A 22087-nucleotide genomic window follows, 5' to 3' on the forward strand; every position below is an offset into this window, starting at 1 on the left:
ATTTAGATTTGATATTTTTTACCGCTTAGTGTCTTTCCCTCAAACTAATGATTGGTCTAAAAAACTTATCAACTGTCCCTGTGACGGGAGTTCTGATCAATCAACATTGCACGTGATCTGTTTTTGTGGTTTTTATCAAAATGAAAAAGCCCGTTGGATCAAACCTCTACTGAATAAATATGGCCCATGGCGACATTGTCGTCCTGCTCTGTTGTATCTCCAGCTACTAAATGATGAATTTTGTGTGGCAACTATGACTAGTTTTTTAAAGAATGTCTTTTTAAAAAGGAAAAATGTATTATGTTAAGTCAATATCAATATTGTTACGTATTTCTTTCATTGTACTGTTTTACGTATGTACATGTGTATTGATTTTTGATGCTGTTGCTTTTATGATTTTTTAATTTACAAAAATCGAATAAAGCTTTTTCTACTACTACAATGGTCAACCACTCCTAGTCGACTCAGCATAATCTCTTGGGGTAACGCTGGACAATCAACTCAAGATGCAGAAACACATCAGCGCCTCTACAAAAGGAGCCAATTTCCACCTAAAGACCCTGCGAAAACTGAAACCCTATCTGCCCGACCACGATTTCAAACAAGGTGTGCAAGCTCTAGTTATCCCCCGAGTGGAATATGGAGCAGTAACCTTATTCGACCTCCCAAGATCTTAGACAGCCCCGCTAAGAGCCACGATCAACTCAGCGGCGAGACTCATCACTGGTTCTAAGAGAAACACCCTTATATCCACAGACTTGAGAGCTCTCAACTGGCTTCCGTTTGAAGCCAGAATTCATTTAAAAATAGCATGTATGACGCACAAGGCGCTCCACCACAAAGCCCCACAATACCTAGCTCAAAAACTGGTGCTCTCAGCGGGCAGCAGATCTTCCAGGAGTGCCAAGACTTCTTCTACAACCTCAACGATTTGCCAAGAAAAAATATATAACCGGTCCTTTTCTGGTAAGGCTCCAAGGATATGGAAGGCCTTGCCCAGTGAAACACGAATGAACCCTTCCTCCGCCTCCTTCAAAAGAGAAGTGAAAGCTATCATCATGGCTAAATTCACGTGAACTATTTGTCTATTCAGTGTATTGTATTATTTGCTGTTTCTTGTGCTCATATTCGTCCTGCTGTTTATATTGTTTGCGCTAGCTTAGCACTGTATTCTCTAGATTTAGTACTATTATAACCTACTCACATTGTTCGTGGTAGACTATATCCCACCTTCTATTTTGACTTGTAAAGCGCTCTGATACTCGCAAGAGTCTTGTTCGCGCTATAAAACCCACAAAATTAATAAATAAATCCCAAGAAAGTTCCATCAGAACTGGAAACCAAACTTGAAATCTCCAAATCTTGGTGATTACCACCATATCCACCAGCTGTCTCCGAATTTGCCCAGATAACCTCATTGTCATGGAGAGCAGAGGGAATGCATATCCCTTCTCCTTGCTCCTGTCCTGGAGAAAAGCATTGGTCACCACCGCTTTCAGGTCTGGGTGCCAGCTGCAATATCTGTCCTACTGATGGACCAGCCGAGGGGCAAACAGATCCATCATAAAAGGGCCCGGCCTCGACGAAATTCTTTGAAACACCTGTGGATGTAACTTCCATAGACTGGCATCCTGCCAGTGGTGGGAGTACCAGTCCGCCACCTGATTGGCTTTGCCTAGTAGAGGGAAACAGCCTTAAGTCGGTGGCTCGCACCACTTTGTGCATCTACAACGTGGTCCGAACTACGAACCTGTCTTTACAGCGCGTTCATTTATCCTGCAAGTCGTTATGAAGACTTGCCTTAAAGGAAGCATTGTAGATTAATGTTGGACATGAAGTCCAACACTTTTCCTACTGTAGCACAGACTGAAGTCTGAATAGTAAATTATTCCATTTTCCTTAAGGCAAGTAACAATTTGCAGGGTGATGGAACACGTTCATAAAGACAAAAAGGGTCAAGGCCTGGTGGGCTGAATTGCGAACCATAAAATATGATATGGAAACCGCTTACGGTTTGAAGAACGTCCAGCGGTCGGCTGACCTCACTGTGAAGACAGAGCAAAAGCTGAAGGGGCAGCCGCATAGGAGTGCGAAGTAGGAAAGAGAACGTTCCAGCAGCAGGATTGGGGAGAAAGCAGTAATTTAACACCACACCACAATCTGCATTAATCTTAAATTGAAACTAGTGTATAAACCTACAATTCATCAATGTCAGAAATGGCATAAAAGCAGTAATTAACACCAAGCATGTAATGGCACAGAGGCTGCTGGGGCAGCGAAGAAAGAGGGGAATACAGCGTGTCTGCAAGAGGTTCTTCAGGGATATGCTGATGTCTGATTGGGTGGACTGTTTCTGTTTTCACAATTTTTCATGGGAAATGTAGTTTTTATAGTTCAAATAAATTATGTTCAATGTCTGCTGGTACAAAAATAAAGAAGAAAGACCAGCGTAATCTTCGTCTCTGGTCCTGAGATAGAATTGCAATGGAAGCCCACAATGGAATTTGTTTGCTTGCGTTGGAAAGATTGGAAGCAATGACAAGTAAATAATTAATGTAGGTTAGATGAGAATTGATGAAATGGGCAGAAAGTGAAACTGAAATTAATGTTATTTGAATTGATATGATGAGCAATAAATAAAAGTTGGGGAAACAGCCTTTACAATGCGGCGATCACCACAAAGTGCTTTTACCATGCATCATTTTTTGGGTCTTTTACCATGCATACCATTACAATGCATGGTAAATCTATTTAAGGTAAGTGTGTGTGTGTGTATATGTATTTATATATTTTCAACTAATGTGGTCATTCAAGACTGGTGCGCACTTGCAGCTAGTGTCTGCGTCACAGTTGACTAACTCCTGTATTTAATTAATCCAAAAATTGCACGGCATGCAGGGAATCATAATGTGAAATCTTTAATCATCCATAATGTGAGCACAAACGGATAACGCCAACACGTTTCAACCTTGCGGACTTGGTCACTGGTATTGAGTCCTTTCTCAATGTCACCTTTTAATACTTGTCCTACCCTGTCAATTATGATGCAAGTTGGGAAGTGTAGTTTATTTAAAAAAACTGGAATAATTGTGTGACACACTCCTAAGTAATTGAAAAGGTAAAAAAAAAAGTGTATCTCATCAGGCAGTTCATGCCATAATTGTTATTGTGACGAATGTGAACATCTGTTGCTGAATCTCTTTTTTCTAGTGTCTCCAACAGGTGGCTGACTGCCTCTCTAGTTATTTCACACTTTATCGCTTAAGTGGCTTTGTAATGTTTCCCAATCATATATCATCCCTTTTTCCCTAGTGAGTGACCGAGTAGTCTATTCTCGCTTCATCTTATAGCATAAGTGGCACATTGTTCAAGTTGCACATTCCATTGAGGTTGATTTGTTTCCCAAATGAAGGCTCTATCATATTCAGTAATCCATGGGGCATAATGTATTGCTAGCCATTGGCGATCATCTTAATCTATATTTTTAAGTTGGACTTGAAACCTTGGTCTGTTCACACAGACTTTTCTTGTTAACTTCTTATATCTCATTTGCAGTAATATATTTTTCTTTTGTAATTCCTTGTTGCCTCATAAGTGGTCATAGAGTTCCTCCACATTGTTGAGACCATACAGACGCCTTGTCCTTAACCACGATGTATATTTTTTCCAATTACCAAAAAAGTCATGTCTGATTTCCTTCTCTTTTAATTTTAGTAACTATATCAATCCCATAGTAGCTAAATTTTTGCCAACCCTGTGTGTATTTTATTGTAAAGTTTGGCAAGTGCGTATGTTGGATCTTTATGTTGAACAGCCCTTATGTGTACAGTAGTCGCTTTCTCTAAGGACAAGTGATGCTTTCCCACATATCTTAATCCACAGTGGCATTCAAGAATGTAGATGGCATATTGAGATTCACATGTAATTCTTTTGCTGATCCTCAGTGTTTTACCATCTTTGTACTTGAACTCTTTCATGTTTGTCCTAATGGTTTGCTTCACAAGTCCTGCACTTTATAAAGACTTTCTATGAGTTTTCCAGCCACTTTTGATCTTTTTCAATAGTAAAGTGGCTTCTGATCAGTTTATCCTTTACGGAGGGGGCTCTTAATGTAATGTTAGATGTTGTGCCTGTCAGAGGGCCGATGTCAGGATATTTTTTGATTACTTTTGAAATATTCGTCTGATGTCTCCTGCTTCCTTGTATGTCAGTACAAGTCTTATTGGTTCTTCTTTGGTTCTATTATCTTGTTTTGATCCGCAATTAATGTTTGTAGACTAGTTTTATTCCTTGCTTTTTGAAGGACTTAAATTATATCTTGTTCATGATATTTCCTTTGTAGGAATCTCTTTTTGAGTTCCTTATTTTACATTTTTAGACCTTGTTCATTGGAACAGTTTCTTTACATTTCTGAGAAACTCCCGATATGGGATGATTTTCAGAAAAGGTTGGAAGCTGAAGCCATGTAGATGCTATTTGTTGAAGTCTCCTCGCTGTATGAAGTTGTTTCTAAGAGATCATTCTTGATATATATTAAAATATCCAGGAAGTCAACTTTTTCTGTACTGTTAGTGTATGTGAATTGTAAACCAAGCTCGTTGTTCAATCTCATAACATTTTTCACAGTCCATATGTGATCCACAGCAAATGAGTGAACGATTAGTTTTCTCCCCCCCACCCCTCCTCCCCACACCCTACCTTCTTCTCCCACCAACCCATGGTTAGGCTGAAATTAAATGTCCATGGCAGTTGTGCAGTTTTTTTTATATTTTGTGATTAATCATAAATGTTATTGTAAAGACCTAGTTTAATCATTTTCATGAGCATCATTGGGTGCTTGAATTCTCCCACATTGCCTTGTTTTAAAAAATATTAGCATTCTGGACATCCAATTTCTTGTTTTATTGATATGTAGACCGATACTGTGTCTATAGCTGTTGATAATTAGTCTTGTTGTCATCTTATATTGTTTAGGATTCATAGTAAATTTCTGGATCTTTAATGTAGGAGCCCAGGTTCCCAACTATTGGTGCCAGATAATCATTCTCATACAGTGAGTCACGAGCAGATAAAATTGGTCTTCCGTGAGGGCTTGTCAATGTTTTGTGTATTTTAGGCAGAAAAGCAATAGTGGCCATTTTTGGGTTTGTCTTAAAAGCTTATATTCTTCATTTATGAAATCCTTCTGTAGCCAACCTTTTCATTTCATCCCTAGTTGGATTTTCATTTGTTTGAAAAGAAGAACCAATAATACTTGTACTAACGTACAACAGGGAAGCAGAAGACAAATATTCCAAAAGTATTGTCATATAATAAAAATGATCTCCCCAAAGGATGAACTGATCAGAAGCCACCTGTATTTGTTACGAATGAGACATTGTACATAGTCGAAGGCATTGAATTGTTGAACTGAGTCTTGTACAGGACACTAAATTCCCACACGAAACCACCTTGGTCAGTAAAAAGAGTTGTTGAAACCTTTTTTTTTTACCCTCCATAGATTCCTTCTGGAATCGGAACGCCTTCGAGACGGATTCAGATTTACCAGCTGGATGGATGAGGGTGCAGGATACATCTGGGACCTACTACTGGCACATCCCAACTGGAACCACACAGTGGGAGCCTCCCTCGACACAATGCAATGGCGATGGGACTCTGAAACAGTGCACCTCCTCAGAAGGCAACACTCCATCCGAGGAGCAGCAGGTGACTACATTTGGCCACTAGGAGCTCTGATTTCTAGAGCCATTAACATCTTGTTTAATTCCAAATTTGAAGGGATGCATCCTTCTGTGTTCACCCACAGCTCATACTAATCCATGAATCCCTTAGATGTTTACAGAACCCAAGGAACCCACTCCCCTGCCAGTGTGAGCCTTTAAAGTGTACTGCTACCACAGATAAATGTGTTTTGTTTGTACTTGGTGTATGATCTTGATGAAGCTATTTCTGAAAACTGATGTCAGCAATATTAAGATATGCAGTAAGTCTACAGGCACCTCCTGTACTTGATGCTCCTTTATCCCAAGCATGTAGAATCCAGGTCTTGCATCAACCCTTTCTTCTATAACCGGTGCATGATTGAGCCTATTGAGGATTTTGAAGTGAAAATGTTTATTTTAATTTTTCATCCATGCCCTTCCCTTGTTGCCCAGTTGCCTCCAAAAATGCCTCTCCTACGATATGCTTCTGCTTCGTTTAATGGTTTTGCTCCCACAGACATGTTATCCAGCGAATAGGTATGGTTTTATTGCATTATTTCATAACCGCCAACATTTTTCCCAACGTCCTTTTGACACCTCTAGGAGCTGGTGTTCAATGAGGATTTCTGGCAGTGTGTGCATGTGAGCATCATTAGTCTTTTGTACGATGAAAGCCTTTTCCCGCCAGTTGCCAATCCTTACGGCTTGAAAAGTCATGTACTTCCCACCTTCACAGCTGCGTGTGAATAAGCTTGGACTGCCTCTTTAAATATCTAAGTAAGGTTTGTTTTACTTCATGACCTGCACAGGCTGGAGTCTTCATTGTGTTTAGTGGTCCAGTTGTTGACCAGTCAGGTAATGTCCGAGAGCTGTTCAGAGTTGCAGGATTTATAGCACAAGGCACAGAGTGAACAGTTGTGATAGTCAAGCAAAATTGTCATGTGGCAAAGCCAAAACGCCCAGGCGGCAAAGACTAATAGTTGTTTGGCAAAGGTAATGGTCCCTTGTGTCTCCTATTGCCATGTTATGATGACAGCAGAGTCTGACAGTCATAATGGCAAAGGGGGGCATATGTGGTGAGAAAAGACAGTATGGCAGTGATGATGGCATAGACTGATAGTCGAAGCGACAGACTGCCATGATGACGGAAGGCACTGTCATGGTAACAGAGGATGATGGCCATGGGATTGACACACAAAGTTTTATGAAGTCTTTCTTGCGGTCCGTAGGCACAGCCAGTATACGTAGGCAACAATAAAAATGTTTTGTTAGCCAACAGGGGTAGTTAGCTGCCATCTTCAAAGTCTTCATTTAAAAAAAAACTTTAAAAAGTAATTTCTGAAAATCATTCTCCGATTCCAGACGAGGTTCGTTGCGGTTTCACTTCAGATTCGGTAAAGTTTTCCACAACCTTTTTCTCTGTATGTAGTACACACACTTTAAGAACGTAAACTCTTTAAACCCTACTCCACATCTTTGCTTTTGCAAAGATAGAAGTAGTTAAACTGATGAGGCCTATTTTATTAACCTTTTTAGAGGCTGTGAATGGGCCTTTTTCGAAGTATATCCCACTCCCCTTTCTAGAATCCCGTCGGCTTGCATGAAGAAAACCAATCTCCAGATTGACCGCTGACTCCACTCGCCATGGAGCCTCGATTTCCCAGACAAAGGAGCATTGTCAAAGCTAGGAAAGTCTTGCTTGCGTTTTAGTTGCGAGCTACACCTATTGTCTTTGCTAAAACAGTAAGACTTACTAAATGTCACCAGAGGCTTGGCAGCAGGCTCGGAGGAGCTGCCAGTCTTGCTGAATTTGGATTTCAGCAGCAGCAGGTGAGCTGCCAGGCACACTGAAGCTTATCAACCACCCAACAGGAGTAGCAAGGAAGCTGGGCCTGCTGAGTGTGGTTACTAGGGACACCAAAGAGTTGTTTCTCTCATGGAAACTAAAGCTACAGACCTTTGGTGTCCCTAGCAGCAACATCATGTCCCTGTAGTTGAGTGCCGTGCAGCATCAAACACAGAGGCGATGCAGTACAGATGGGGAATGAAGTTAAAGGAAGTCCTGATGGAGCAGCATGAGGAAAGAGAGGCGAGTCTATCGCAAAAAGAGCTGTTAAAACTTCCTCATGCCCAATTACCTGATCCTTACTGGAATCTCAACAAGACAATGCAAACAGTGCTGTGTGGTTGGCAAACAGCCCATTAATGCAGTGGAAAAATAGGACATATTCAGGAAAGCTAATGGCTGATGGGGTTGACCAAAGCAATCTCTTTGTCTCAAGAGTTTTGTAGCAAGACTTACAAAATTGCCATGACTGCTTTCTGTTGATTGAGAGTGTGCAACAGCAGCTAGAATTATGAAGCAGAAAAGGATTATTGGAAGCTTGCTCAAATAAGTTGGTTTGCCTCACTGAGAGCTGAAACTCTCTCCTCAATCGATCAATCAGGGAATTATAAGCGTGCTACTCATCCGCGAGGGTCTCAAGGCGCTGAGGGGTGGGGGCGGGGGATGGGGGGGCGCAGATCTGTTTAGCCTTAGAGCCAGGTCTTGAGGGTCTTCCTGAAGGTGTTCAGGGAGGGGGCGCGTCTGATGTCTGCTGGTAGCTCGTTCCAGGTTTGGCTGCAATGTGAGAGAGCTGAAACTCTCTGAGAACCTCGGAGCTGAAACTCTCTCCTCTGTCCCACCCTGCACCTGTAGATACCCATAAGGTAGCACTGAAAAAGGCTCATTATTTTGCAGTGTGTCCTGAATTTCTGAACATAGGCATTCTACTGCGAGGTATTAATTATCTATAACTCCATCTCATGTGTGTTTCCATAGTCCGTTATGAAGATGTTTGAAGAGCAAAAATCCTTTATGTAACTGTAACATCTATTTAAAAGATTAGCCCTCACCCAGCTATTTCTGGCCAATCGGTTTAAACCCTTAATATTTCTATCTTGAATAAGCTCACATTCTTATTTAAAAAAAGCTCACCTAAACAATTTTTTTTTTCAAAAAGCACGGCCTTGTCCTTGGACCCCAACAACTATTGCCCCATATCCTGGCATCCTCTCCCAGCAAAAATAATTGACAACGCTTTGAACTTACTACTATCTACTTTATTAGTGAGAACGACTTGCTCGATTCCTCTCGGTTCGGCTTCCGTAACCATCATATCACCTGAACAGCCTTTATAGTGGCAACTTAAAGACTAAGAACAACCATCAACAAAGTCGACAACACTGCCCATCTTCTTTTAGATTTCAGCAGCGTTCGACATAGCCAATCATAACATCCTCATCAGCCACTTACACAGCGGGGCATTTGAGATTCAGCCCTTGCACTTCTTGCCTCTTTTCTCTTGCACAGGGAACAGGTTGCCTTAGATCCCCATATCTCAGATTTCTTCACTCTTTCTTGTGGGATCCCATGGGGGGTGTCTGTCAGACCCACTTTATTTAATTTGTATATTAGTCGATTAGCTAAAATGATCAAATAATTAGTTTTTTCCGTGGAATCATATGCAGTCGATACACAAATTGTCTCAATATCTGGCAACCATTCTCACACTGCCTTTCAATTCAAGACCTGTATGGTAAGCATAAATAATTGAATGATTGTAAACTGCCTTCGACTTAATTCAGTAAATACTGAGATTCTTTTGTTTGTAACAACAACAGCCTCTGGTCTTCCTAATGGTGGCCACAAGAGCCTGGCCCTCCACCTACACCTGTAGACAAGGGCAGAAAAATTACGGTCATCTTTGATAAAACTCACATTTGCAAATCAGGTAAATCAAATCACTTCCTCTGTTTTTTATCTTTCAAAGAACCTCAGAAAAATCCTTCCTCACACCCCTCCTAACATCCAAAGATCAGGTGTGACAACTTTGATTTTCTTGAAACATGATTGTTATGGACTATACGTCAATGTACAGCAACATCTCCCGGCCAAACTCCAAATCTTAGTAAATGCTGCAGCACAGCTAGTTTTCTTCCCAAACATCACTCTGCCTCCATGGCATTACATAAACTCCATTGGCTTCATACAAGGAGAATCATTGCTTTCAAAGCCCTGCGCATCACTGTTAAGTCATTACCCAACATTGGTCTGGAATACTTTATTCATACATGTCGTTGGTACATCCCGCCCAGAGCTCTGACTTTAAAGAACTTGATTGTCCCCAAATTTAGAAAATCTTTTTGGGGTGGTAAAGGTTTTGTTGTCAGTACCGCTAAACTGTGGAACTGTCTTCCCCTCGACCTCAAATGTTCCGAAAATCTTGTGCAATTCATAAAGGCCTGGAAAAAATGGCTTTTTACTCCCTAGTCTAGTTTTGTAATTCTCGTTTATAGCTCCTAAAGCCACCGAAGAGTCGTTCCTCTAATGGAAACTAAAGCTACATACCTTTGGTGTTCCTAGCAACAACATCATGTCCCTGCTGATCATACTCACTTTGGAGGATTTGGTGCCCAATTTACAAATGTAGAAAAGCTTAAAATCTAGACACTGCCTCTTTACTACTTTGATTTTTATAGGTTCTAACTTTTTGAAGTTTCAGAAAGATCTCCTGGTGTGTGTTTGGAAGACTTCTATGTGTACTCCTGATCGTACGTGGTGGACAATCTTCTGAAGGACACCAGAAAGAAATGTTGACTTTTTTGTTTTTCTTTTATTCACCTGGAAAATGATTTTTTTTACTGGCGGTAAATTCCTTTGTCCGACTCCACTGTTGAATGTTTGGATATCCCCTTTCCTTTGCATCCTGGACAGGCACTTAGTTCTACCTTTTGCAGGAGTAGTCCATTCCCTCCTACTTGAGAGATTGTGCGTGTTTTGTATGCATTTTTCCTTCAAACTTCCCATACTTGTATGCTTAGTCCTGCAGATGATGCACCATAATAGTTGTTGTACATTCCATCTGGTAGTGTACATTTCTGAGAATGATTGAATTTAAGCATGTGGGTCACGTGTTTGCAAACCCAAGTTCATCTGAAATGTGCAAGAAAAATATTTTGAAGATGCACATCGGAGCACCTTCCAGATCCTCCAGGTTTGTAAAAGATTATGACACCACCGGCTTCAAATGCAGCAGGGTCAGCATAAGTAATGGAGCTGAAGCAAGGATTAATTGCTTCACCGATCAAGCAGTCTTAGATCTTTCGTGAAATTTGCTTGATTGGGATTGTTAGAACCATGAAGAGACAACATTGCAAGGCAGCAAGGGGATAGCTCGCTTTCTCATGAACCAGGCGAAGCCAGGCTTGGTCTGAAAATATGAAGGCTTTTCGAACAGAAACACTATTTCTAAATGGGGATATGCCAGTGCAGGTAGGTAGATTTATACCTGGATTGAAGGTGTTTCCTCAAATTGCTCCCCTCAAGACAATAAAAGCAGTTTGTTCAGGATCAGCCGCAAAGTGGGTTCATGATAAGCACCTTTCTTTGAAGCTCATCTTGTAGCCCCCCCCCCCCCCCCACCCCCCTGCTATCACTCAGCCTTCTATCCACAAGTTGTGCTTAAAGTGTGGAACATAACGAAGAGCGTCAGTCAGCTCTCAGAGCTCCTGTCCCTTTCTTCCTATCACTGTCGGTTGTACCTACGCCTTCATCAGGCATGGCCATTGCTGTAAACAGGTCATTCTGCATGTGACTGGCCCTGCCATGATTCCTTGGGGAGCGGGAGGCTTTTTACGGTGCAGAACAAAAGAGTTCGTCTTTTAGGCTAAAAGCCTATATAGGACTCTTGGGTTTAGGGCCTGAGGGCGAGGCCTAAGGAAGTCACTTAGCATTCAGGCCTAACAGCTGCCTATTGCATCCCGATACATACAACAGCAATTGAAACGGAGACGACAATCAATACATGTAGCTGGAAGGCATCCGCAGCCCTCAGGAGGCTCAGGGTGGGGGTAGAGACCTGCGGACTGCCCCTCCAGCCCCGTAGGGACACTTGCTTGCCAGCAGGATTAGTGACCTCACTGAAGCGGTCAGCCTTATCCTGAATAATTGCCCTCAGTGTATTAGTCCTACGTGATTGGTGGTATTATTGAGTAGTCCTGATCAACCATTGTTTCTGAAGGGCTTTAAATGAGACCTCCCCCCAGGTGTTGACTTAGCCAGGTATAGCGACGACTCTGGGTTTATGGGGCCACCGTCTTTCTGATGCCCTCGCTTACCTAGTCATGCCTTGAGCGAAGCTCAGAGACCTCTGATAGGCATTTACTGCCCCACTCAGACCATGGGAAGCCGTGAAGGGCTGTGGGCTGTGAAAGTAGCGGGGTTTAAATTATCTCCCTGAAATTTAGTCCACAGGTGAGCGGAACAAGTGATTTGGACTCAGACTTCCTCCAGAGGAGCTGGAGGGGAAAGGAGTATTGTTTACCTATTTAAAAAGATGGTAAAATATGGAGCCAAATTACTCTTTGCTTCACAATTTGTATATACATTGGCAAAACATCACAAAATTCTATAAGACTGAGCATTACATATTCCACTTGTGATACGCTAGCAAGTGGTTCAGGGAGAAGCCGTCCAAATACCCCTCCCTGCACCCCCTCCACAAATTGCCTCAGTTTCTTGGTTGGTATGAACATTTTGGGGATGAGGGGATGGGACGGGGAGGGCAATAGAATCCTCGAAGGGCCCTGTTCAGGGGAGTCCCTCTCCGAGAACGGCAGGCAGCGGCAAGTTTAAGTGAGAATTCAAAAAAGAAAACTACTTCTGGTGATAATCTAATAAGTTCCCATATGCACTTGATTAACATAAACAATCACACAATAATACTTCACCAGTTTAGAAAAGGAAAAAACTTAAATTATATAATAATTAAAACATAATCAGAATGTACATTACATAATTATTCACAATAATATAAATATATATGTCAGACAATAGTAAAAAGAACATCAAGAGGGAGATAAAAATGTAGACATAAAAATTGGTCATCAAAAATGGTTGGTTCAAGAGAATCGATAACAGGATTGGCAACATTTCATTTTTTACAATCAATACTATTTGTTCCTTGGATGTAACCCCACAAGGATAGGTGTTGACACGTTTCTGTGGTACCAAAGTTAAATAAAACCACCTTCTTCAGGATAATGTGTATATTGCCTCTTTCTTACGAACAGCCTCTAGTTTTAAGGTGACACTCACTTAGCTGCTCTGATCGTGTTAAGATACTTGACAAATCGGTCAAATAGGCGCATATGGGGCTGGGACAGGATCTGTACTTCAACAAGATCTTTCCTTCAGCCCTCTTCTCTTCATAACATGTGTCCAAACGGGGTCCGGCGAGAGGCCAGGCTGTGTGCTGAAACCACAACACAGACGGGTAGGGTAGGGTCCAAGGGAAATATTTAAAGACCCAATTACAGTTATAGCCCCTTAAACAAGATACTGTATACAAAAATAATAACTGTGGGTCTAGAGAAACTCAAAACTCTGTGTTCACAAGATGTCGTGTCCACTACTTGATACGCTTGGACCTATCACTCTGTGATACGGAGTCCCATCAGTTACACAATCTGGACCGCCCTGTATGTCATCATTTGGGTCAGTCTCAACAAGTGGTATGTCCACAGCGTACAGTCAGTACACTCAAATACAGGTAACTGAAAAGCAGTGCACAAAAGATAAGTGAAAGTGAGTGATTAAAAATGGATAGTGGGTGCAAAAATGACTTTAATGAGGAGCAAACCACTTCCAAGATTAAAAACGTGGAGTGCAAAATAACAGTAGTTCAAACAAATATCTACTGCCTGTTATATAGAGGTCGACATGTTTCTGCAGTTACAGATACTGTGTGTATCACCTGCTTCTTCAGGACCAAGGGTTAAATTTTGCTACTGCTGCAAATAGTGAGTGTGTGTGTTACATAAATCAAACAAACATACAGGATATCACCTGGTTAGGCCTTCTCAATGCTCCTGTTTAGTAGAAGCTGTTTATCATAGGCAAAAGGAATCAAGTGCGGAGGACATGTATGAAAGAAAACAGAGAGACACTTTAGTGAATGTTATCCATCATGAGTTCCAATGATTAACATTTTTTGTGTTCTTGCATATTGCAAACACAATACCCAACCATTACTAATTAACAAGCGCCTCTCACTCACCTAGAGTATGAGAGAACGGCGCCGCTCCTCGCCTGGCCACAGCTCAGGAAAAATAGGGGCACCGCTCTAATATTTAAGGAAAACAAACCACAAAGACAACAGTGAAAAAACCTCACAGCGACCGCCAACTCTCTAGCAATCAACCATTGCGTTCAATCAATTGATGTGCACTTCTCCTATGGCATTGTATCAAGTAGTGGACACGACATTTAGTAAACACAGAGTTTTGAGTTTCTCTAGACCCACAGTTATTATTTTTGTGTGCTGAAACCCCCATCTTACCCACAGGCGAAGCTCTTATGCAGTGGGTTATGGCCACATGGTGGCCGGGCATTCTTGCACTCCGCTCCTGCTGTACCTGCTCAAGCACCTTGTGCCTTCATTGGGGTTCCTGGAGGACCAAGCATGGGGCCATTTCCTTTGTCTAAGTGTTAAAGTAATTGCTACAAAGCTACAAATATTCACCGAAAAAACATTTTCATGTCGGAATTATGGTTAACTCAGCAGTGAGACGTGGGCTGTGAGCACACGCCTTCTTTACAATGTGTTTGTTTTGTGGGAGTTATCTGAAGCTATGGGATGCGCTCACGTCCTTGGGGTGCTCCTCCCCATGTATCCCCCAATACTTCCTTTGAGGGCGGAGTCTTCGGTTTGTCCCTGGCAGCCCGGTGTATCATGTCCAAGGTACCAGCCGACAGCCTGGCTATGAAAACATGACCTGTCAAAGCCCGTTTGACGTCATTTTTTTCAGTGGTAATAGTTTTAAAACTGCTAACCAAGTTCACTCTAAATCACAAAAAGCACGTACTCTTAGCAAAGATATAGTTTTGTCCCACATTTGGTGATGTGCTCTAGAGTCTAATACCTATGAAGCTGAAACTAAAAGTCACCATTCGAATGTACCTGAACTACGTGTAACTTTCAGCGCTACAATGCACTGCCTATGTCCTCAAATATTAAATTACTGATGACATCTGAAATCTATGGTGCGCAAGTTATACTTCAGTCAGTAACGTAGAACTGTTGAATTGGAATGGTTTTTAAGAGGTAGGTTTCGATTAGAAGACCTACCAATATCTCAAAATAACAGACTAACCTGTCCACTTCTCAAATTTCAGAGTTCACTCTACTAATTCACCACTAATCCTTTATGGGTTCTGGAGTAGCGTGCTATTCGTCAATTAAAAGCGCTTCAACACCCCATCAGGGGTAATGAGCGCTATATAAATACATACCTTTTATCCCCTCTTCTATCCTTCCTCTATCCTTCTGAATCCAAATAACTGACAAACATATCCACCATTCAAATTACATTCCTATTTATTTATTTATTTATTTTTATTTATTTTTAATATTTGTAAAGCGCTGCATATACCCGTAGGCGTCTTGGCGCTAAAAACCTATATTAATTCAGGAAATGTGAGGAGGTAAGCCAGTTAATTAAACAGATGTGAGGGAAGGAAAGAAAGATTAATGAGAGAACAGCCAGGTTTTCAGAAGTTTACGGAACTGAAGCAGTGTGACACTTTGTCTGATATTAAGGGGCAGGGTGTTCCAGAGTCTGGGGGCCGCCACCAGAAAGCGTCGGTCACCCCAGGTAACTGTTTTGGTGCGAGGGACGACCAGTTGGCTAAGAGTGGCTGATCGTAAAGCTCTTGTGGGTTTGTAAGATTGTAATTGGTCTCTTAGAAAATATGGTCCTTGATTGTTTTAAATACAATGCAGAGGGATTTGAAATGAATTCTTTTTTGCACAGTAAGCCAATGAAGATCTTTTATGTTTTTGGAGATGGATTCAAACTTTGTTTTACCGGTAAGAAGGCGAGCTGCCGCATTTTGTATTGTTTGGAGTTTTGCAATTACTCTGGTTTGGGCATTGAGGAATAGCCCATTGCAATAGTCCAAAGATGAAAGGACAAGGGCAGAAACCAGTGTCTTGATGGCAGAGTCAGGGAGAAAAGGGCGTATTTTCCGGATCATTTTTAATTTCAAATGTGCTGTAGATACTGTTTTGTTGGCGTGGTTCATGAAATTTAGTCCATCATCAAAGATGACACCAAGGTTCCTAACCTTCGAGGTGGGAGTAGGAGGAGTACTAATTCAACACTAATCATTTATGGGTTTCGGAGTAGCGAGCTACTCGCCGAAAAAGCGCTTTGACGCCTCGTCGTGGGTAGGAAGAGCTATATAAATGCAATTGCAAATATATATATACTCAGGAAGAGTTCGCTGATACAGCTTTCTGACTTCACAGATAGGTTTGGGTAGTATCCCAGCCTAGGACTCGGCAGGTTTGTGCTGCGGAGGTGCAGATGGATGCGGGGACACAGGGAAGCCCGAGGACTTCAATTTGCATCAGCAACAGTGCGCTCCACTCTGCAGTGCACCACAGCCACACGGACATCATACCTTCATTCCCCTCGCAGCACCAACCCAGGGATGTTGCATTCTGGGTGCTGTAGTACCAACAAGCACTACAGCAGGTGAGCGACCACATGGCAGGGGAGGTGCTTCCTCCGACCTATAGGAGGCATGCAGGTGGATTTTAAGTGGAAGCGCAGGACTGTTTGTGAATGCAGCAGGGGCGTCTGAGGAAGACTTCATTTGTCGAAATGCATCATGCCTTACCTGCGTGTTCAATTAAAGGTTCATTTCCTGAGTTCCCCGCGTGTGCCTCTTCCTACAGTTTTTCTGGAGGTTCTTTGGATATATATATATATATATATATATATATATATATATATCCCCAACGCTTCCGGCACACGGATTCATCGAGCCATACTCCGACACCGCCATTCCACTGTTAAAGTAAGCTTTATTGTTTCTTTATCAGAGCTGTAACACGTTTTGGCAGGCTCCCCTCATAGATATATATTATAGGAAAATTACAAGTGAAACAAATTTTAGGCCATATAGAGTAGAGATGAAATGATCTAAATAAGTCATAGCAGCTAACATGTATCTGGTGCCAATAAAACAACATCCGCAGCAATTTCCGCTGAATCATTCTAGATGGTCTGTCAAATAACTGCTTTGGAAACGCAGTGGTTTTCTCCCTTGCATTAAGATGTCAGTTTCCAAATATCTTCACATTGATAAGAAACACAAGCTGTGCTTTCTGGGTAGCATAGCCTCCTATAAAGTGTGTTGTTTAATTACGAGATGCTATGTGTGCCCTGAAATGCTGTAACATCAAACAGGGCCTCCCCTGCTAAGGGTCTTGTATCCAGAAGACCGCGCCATCAGCTCGGGTCTTGCATGCGTCAATCGGAGGGGCACATTAATGACCTCACAGCCAGTATCATTTATGCATGAGGCGCGCGCTGCTGGCCGAATGCATTTCTGGCACAGTGTGTTGCCACAGTTAACCAGTGCTCAGACAGATGCCTCATCGTTTAAACAAACATCATCAATGCAAACTTCCATTCGTGTGAATGGAGAAAAGCGGATACGCGTGTCCTTCTCCAGCGGAGGTGATCCAAGAAGGTGGTGGAAATGTGAATGCTTCAAAGTGGCTACAAAACTCCCGCGTCGATACAGCCTGCACAAGATCACACGCTTTGTTGCAGCGGAAGTGGTAACCAGTCGGCTCGTTCAAGCTGCAAGTGGGAGCAATGATTTGAGCGGAGTTTGTCTACTGTGTCAAGCACCACTACTGCAGGGGTCGGCGGGGTCGCCAGCCCACCCAGCACAGAGGGCGCCTTCTGAGACCACCACACGGGTCTGCCTGGCACCGAGGGCACTCGAGGACGCGCGGTGGAAACCCCCTTCCTTGGGCGCCGACGCGTGCGCCTCTCCTTCGCACACACCGGAAAGCACTTCGTTTGGACCTTACATTAGTGGTTTCACGTGCGTTTAATGTGTCGGAAGCTTCTTGCGAGAGATTGCTGAACATACACGTGTGTGGGGGCGCACGACTTCGGCATGTGTGCACCGTGGGTGGAGTTAACACCCTGATCTTCTGCCTGCGAGAGGCTCCGCACCCTGCCAGGGCTCCTCCAATGTCCGTGCAGGTCTCCGTTCAGTACCTCTCAGCCAGTGATGCTTCGTTGCAGCCTTACGTCCCCCTCAGTGCCAGAGAGTCCCGGCCCCACAGCTGGCGGCGCTCCTCGTGCCATCAGTGGCGGGGGTGACCTTTAACCTCCTGATGGGACTCTAGATTCAACCCCTGCCGGAAGTGTGCGTCTTGAATGTAAAAGGCGCGAGCTCGCCTCATGGCTAGGGTGACCAACCGTCCGTAAATTTCACGGACAGTCCGTAATTTCGGCCGTCTGTCCGTTGTCCGTGAAGGATTCTTTAACGGACGCCATTTGTCCGTAATTTTAACCCCAGGCACCGGTCGCACTACCCTACAGCCGGCACAGCTTGCCCCCTCCCTCCTTCTTGACTCTGAGGCTGTTCCGAGGCTCAGATACCCCGCAGCATTGGAGAGCCACAGCGGGGTGGCAACCCTCACACCTCCAGCCCTTGATGACCCGTTAAGAGGTGCTTGAAGGTGACAGAGGGAGGGGCTGCAGCTTCAGGAGCTGGGGCATCTATTCAGATGCAAACAGCCCTGAATGCGCCACGTCTCTGCGATTTAGGAGGGATTCACACATTTCCTTTCAGCCCAGAACCGGCCCTGATTACACGACGGCGCAGCACTGGTTCTCTTCACAGAGCGTAATTACTGTCACTAGATTGTGAACAAACCTCGGTTCTTCAAACATGCAGTCTAAATTTAATAAAATAAAGAAATGGCACAATCGCACCCATACAGATTAACAAAGTATGGAGGACAATCAGTCTCCTGGAGTATCTCCTGTAAGTACTGTACATCACAGTGGGGGTAGTAAAAGTAACATTTTGGAAAGAGACTGATTTCTCGTTGTATTGACCAGGAGGCAGTGAGGAGCCCTACCCCACCCTGAAAGAGACCAAGATTATACTTGAATACTGCATGCCCACCCCTGTGCCCACCCTGGTGGATCCTGTTCCCCCTCCTGTGATGGCTCCGTCCCCGCCCCAGTGATGGCTCCCCGTCCCCCCCCCGTCCCCTAAAGGTGGATGATGAGTGAGTGGGTAGATGGATGAGTGACATGATGGATGGGTTGATGAATTGATAAATGCAAGGGTGAATGAATGGACGAATGAGTGAAAGGGTGGATGCAAGGATGGATGAGTGAGTGAAAGGGAGGGTAGATGGACAAAATAATAAATAGATGAGTGAAGGAGTGAAAGGATAAATGGATGAGAGAAAGGATGGATGAGTGATATGGTCAATGGATGGATACATGAGTGGATTAGTAGATGGATGGGTGGAAGGAAGGATGGCTAAGTGAAAGGATTGATGGAGAGAGAAAGGGAGGATGGATGACTAAAAGGGTGAATGGGTGAAGGGTGAGTGGATGGATGAGTAAGTGAAAGGATGGCTGGATGGGTGAAAGGGTAAATGGCTGGATGAGTGAATGGATGGATGGGTGGAAGAGTGGATGGATGAGTGTACAGATGGATAGGGTGAAAGCGTGGATGGATGAGTGAAAGGGTGGATGGAGGGATGGATGAGTGAAATGATAGATGGAAGGATGCATGGTGGATAGATTTGCAAATTGTTGATTATGTTTGGATATGGCTGGGCTTACTTGTATACTATTGCGCGACCTCTGATGTGTCTGTAAAACGTATCCAATTGTCCTGAAGTTTTGTCCTGAATTTTGACCTCCTGTCCTGAATTTGTGTCCTGAATTTCGACCCTTTGTCCTGAATTTTTACACTCACCGTCCTGAATTTGCACCAATGCCAGTTGGTCACCCTACTCATGGCTCCGATCCTGGGGTGCGCTCGACTACCGTGCCGTGACCTTTGAACCGCGAGGGATGCGGGCAGGAGCGGCAGGGGGTGTGAGACTGACCCCCTGGGCCCGCAGGACCCGTGCTGGAGCGGTCCCGACGAGAGCACGGGTGGAGTGCATCAGGAGCCTTCTGCAGGATGACTGATCCCTTCCTGCTCCGGCCGCCCCCCTCCTCTCTGCAGCATCCTCCCTCCGCGCCGGGGATGGATCGATCCCGCCTCGGAGGTGCGGCCGGCCATGCCTCATCCCCACGGAGGAGTGAATGCCTTCGGACAGCTCCCTGGGACCGGACCGGAGGGCCCGGCCTCCACCAGCTCTGCGCCGCTCTAGAAGCAAGGGTCCTGGAGCCCGAGGCGCCCCAGCGGCATGCAGAAGTATTATAAGGTGAGCAGGGGTCGCCCTCGGAGGTCAGCAAGAGAAGCAGGGGAGTCGGCCTCCTGGCTGGAGAGGCCTACAGCGCAGTCAGCGGATGCGCCTCGTTCCGCTTGCAGTTCTGCTCTTTTAGGCGCAAGGCCTTTCTAGCATCTCCAGGGTGTCAGTTGACATTTCATTTGGTAGCTTCTCAGAGGTCCAAGGAAGCCAGAGGCTGGGGGGGGCGGACATCTGGTACAAACCCTCGAGGGCGGGTCAATGAGATTTTAATCCCATAGTCCTAATTTTCCTTAGGACAGCATCGTGTGATCCAGGACGAAGAGTTTAATTTATTTATTTATTTATTTATTTATTGACATTTGTAGAGCGCGGCGAATACCCGTGGGCGTCTCGGCGCTAGTTAAGGGATGGATCAGCAATTGGGTAAATCAGCAATTGGGTAATCTGAAGAACCTAAAAAAATGGTCTGCAAAGCCTGGACTTGCCCAATTTCAGACAAGTGCTGTAAGTTACTTAACAACTTCCAAAATAGGTGCACATGGCATGCTGCTTCCTAGCATTACCGAAAGTCTTTGTAAGGACTGCGCTAGCAATGTGTGGGCCCAGTATTAGGCACTGAATGGCGGAGATGTGTACGGTTGGTATGGCAATGCCCTTTTATGCCACCTGAGCTAGTTGCCATTTCCAGCTGCTTTGTTTACGAAGGAGGTTCCAAGTGACAGCGCTGTGCAAGTACAATTTAGTGAGCCTTACAATAAACAAACATAGTTACAGTGACAAGATTTACACAATGTACAGCAGATCCCTGCCCGTAGGACACAGATTTAATTCCGGAAACCCAGTGGAATGAGCATTTGAGTTCCAATGGTCCACTGATCAATGGTATGGGTGGACCCTGTTTAGACGACGTTTCAAATCCATGAACATATACGGATCTTCATCAGGACGCAGGAGGTAGCAACCTACAAAAGAAAATATGGGAACCATCAGTGATTCCCATTGAAATGCATCAAAAATATGAATATATCCTAAAAAAGATTATCTCCCTTGACCAAAATAATCTGAGAAACCTTCATTCAAGTTATGTATTCAGAGCAGAAGAAAATCTGCAAGGTTCAATCCAGTGGTCAATAAATCATAACAAAATCTGACCAAACAAGTTAAACCTCAGATGTGCGAATCAACGCTTGCCGTATATACAAGTGTTACATGCAACTGATCCACCAGTGATTTCAAATAACTAGAAAACAATCCGAAGGATCAATAAAAAAAAGTGTGTGTGTGGGGGGGGGGGGGTGAATATCAGTTGTATCTGAAGCCCAATATGAACCTCAGTTCAATCATCCAACAACCGTGTTGTAATGAAGCAACAGCAAGGTCAGGCTGAATGTCGTGCAGATCATTATTAGTTGTAAGTCTCACATCATGTGCTTGTGAAGAGTCCACCATAACACCAATGTCGAAAGATAACCAATAGAACCCAGGAAACAGTGATCAAACCTGTATTGAATCGCGGTGATAACTCCAGTCTCGCTGCCTAAGTAGAATGAAACCAGATTAAAAAACAAACAATCTCATGTCAATATCTCAAGATTGCGGAAACACTAAACATTTGCCCTCAGCGTGCCAGTATGCAGCTCTAGACATCTTAGGGCCTGCATGAACATGCATGTCTCCAATACAAGTAATGGGAAAAAGTCACACGAGTAGACACTCTGCGTCTGGAAAGTAGAGCCCATCAGAGCCTTTGGGTGTAGAAGTATAAAACTGCATCTGAGTTTTCAAAACAAAAAGAAAAAAACAACAGCAGCAAAGTAAATAATGTCAATACTTCCTCCCAAATGTAGACAAAGGCATCACATCTTTTCATCAGGAAGCCAGAACGTACCCGTGCCTTATACATCCAAGTGCTTGAAGTCAAATGTGGGGGACGGATTCACTACCAACTTCTCAATGAAGTAGGGTCTACATCTAAACAGAGAAAGCATGAAGGCAAAATGCCATCCAATAAATATAAACAATGAAAAATTCCTAGCTTTCATAACCGAAAGTTTAAATTCTATAAAGGACTCAGAGGTTAGGATT

At 43.6% G+C, this 22087-nt stretch overlaps 1 protein-coding gene across 5 annotated transcripts in view; it reads left to right on the forward strand.

Annotated features, from left to right (window-relative positions):
* Positions 1-22087, forward strand: part of APBB1 (amyloid beta precursor protein binding family B member 1) — a 465162-nt gene that overhangs the window by 250699 nt on the left and 192376 nt on the right. For all 5 annotated transcript variants that reach the window (XM_086933711.1, XM_086933712.1, XM_086933715.1 and 2 more), the window contains one exon: positions 5501-5706. In XM_086933711.1, the coding sequence (XP_086789837.1) occupies positions 5501-5706 (206 nt within the window). The remainder of the gene's footprint in view (positions 1-5500; positions 5707-22087) is intronic.

This window comes from Lissotriton vulgaris, chromosome 8, assembly GCF_964263255.1.
Source record: "Lissotriton vulgaris chromosome 8, aLisVul1.2, whole genome shotgun sequence".
NCBI classification, from domain to species: domain Eukaryota; kingdom Metazoa; phylum Chordata; class Amphibia; order Caudata; family Salamandridae; genus Lissotriton; species Lissotriton vulgaris.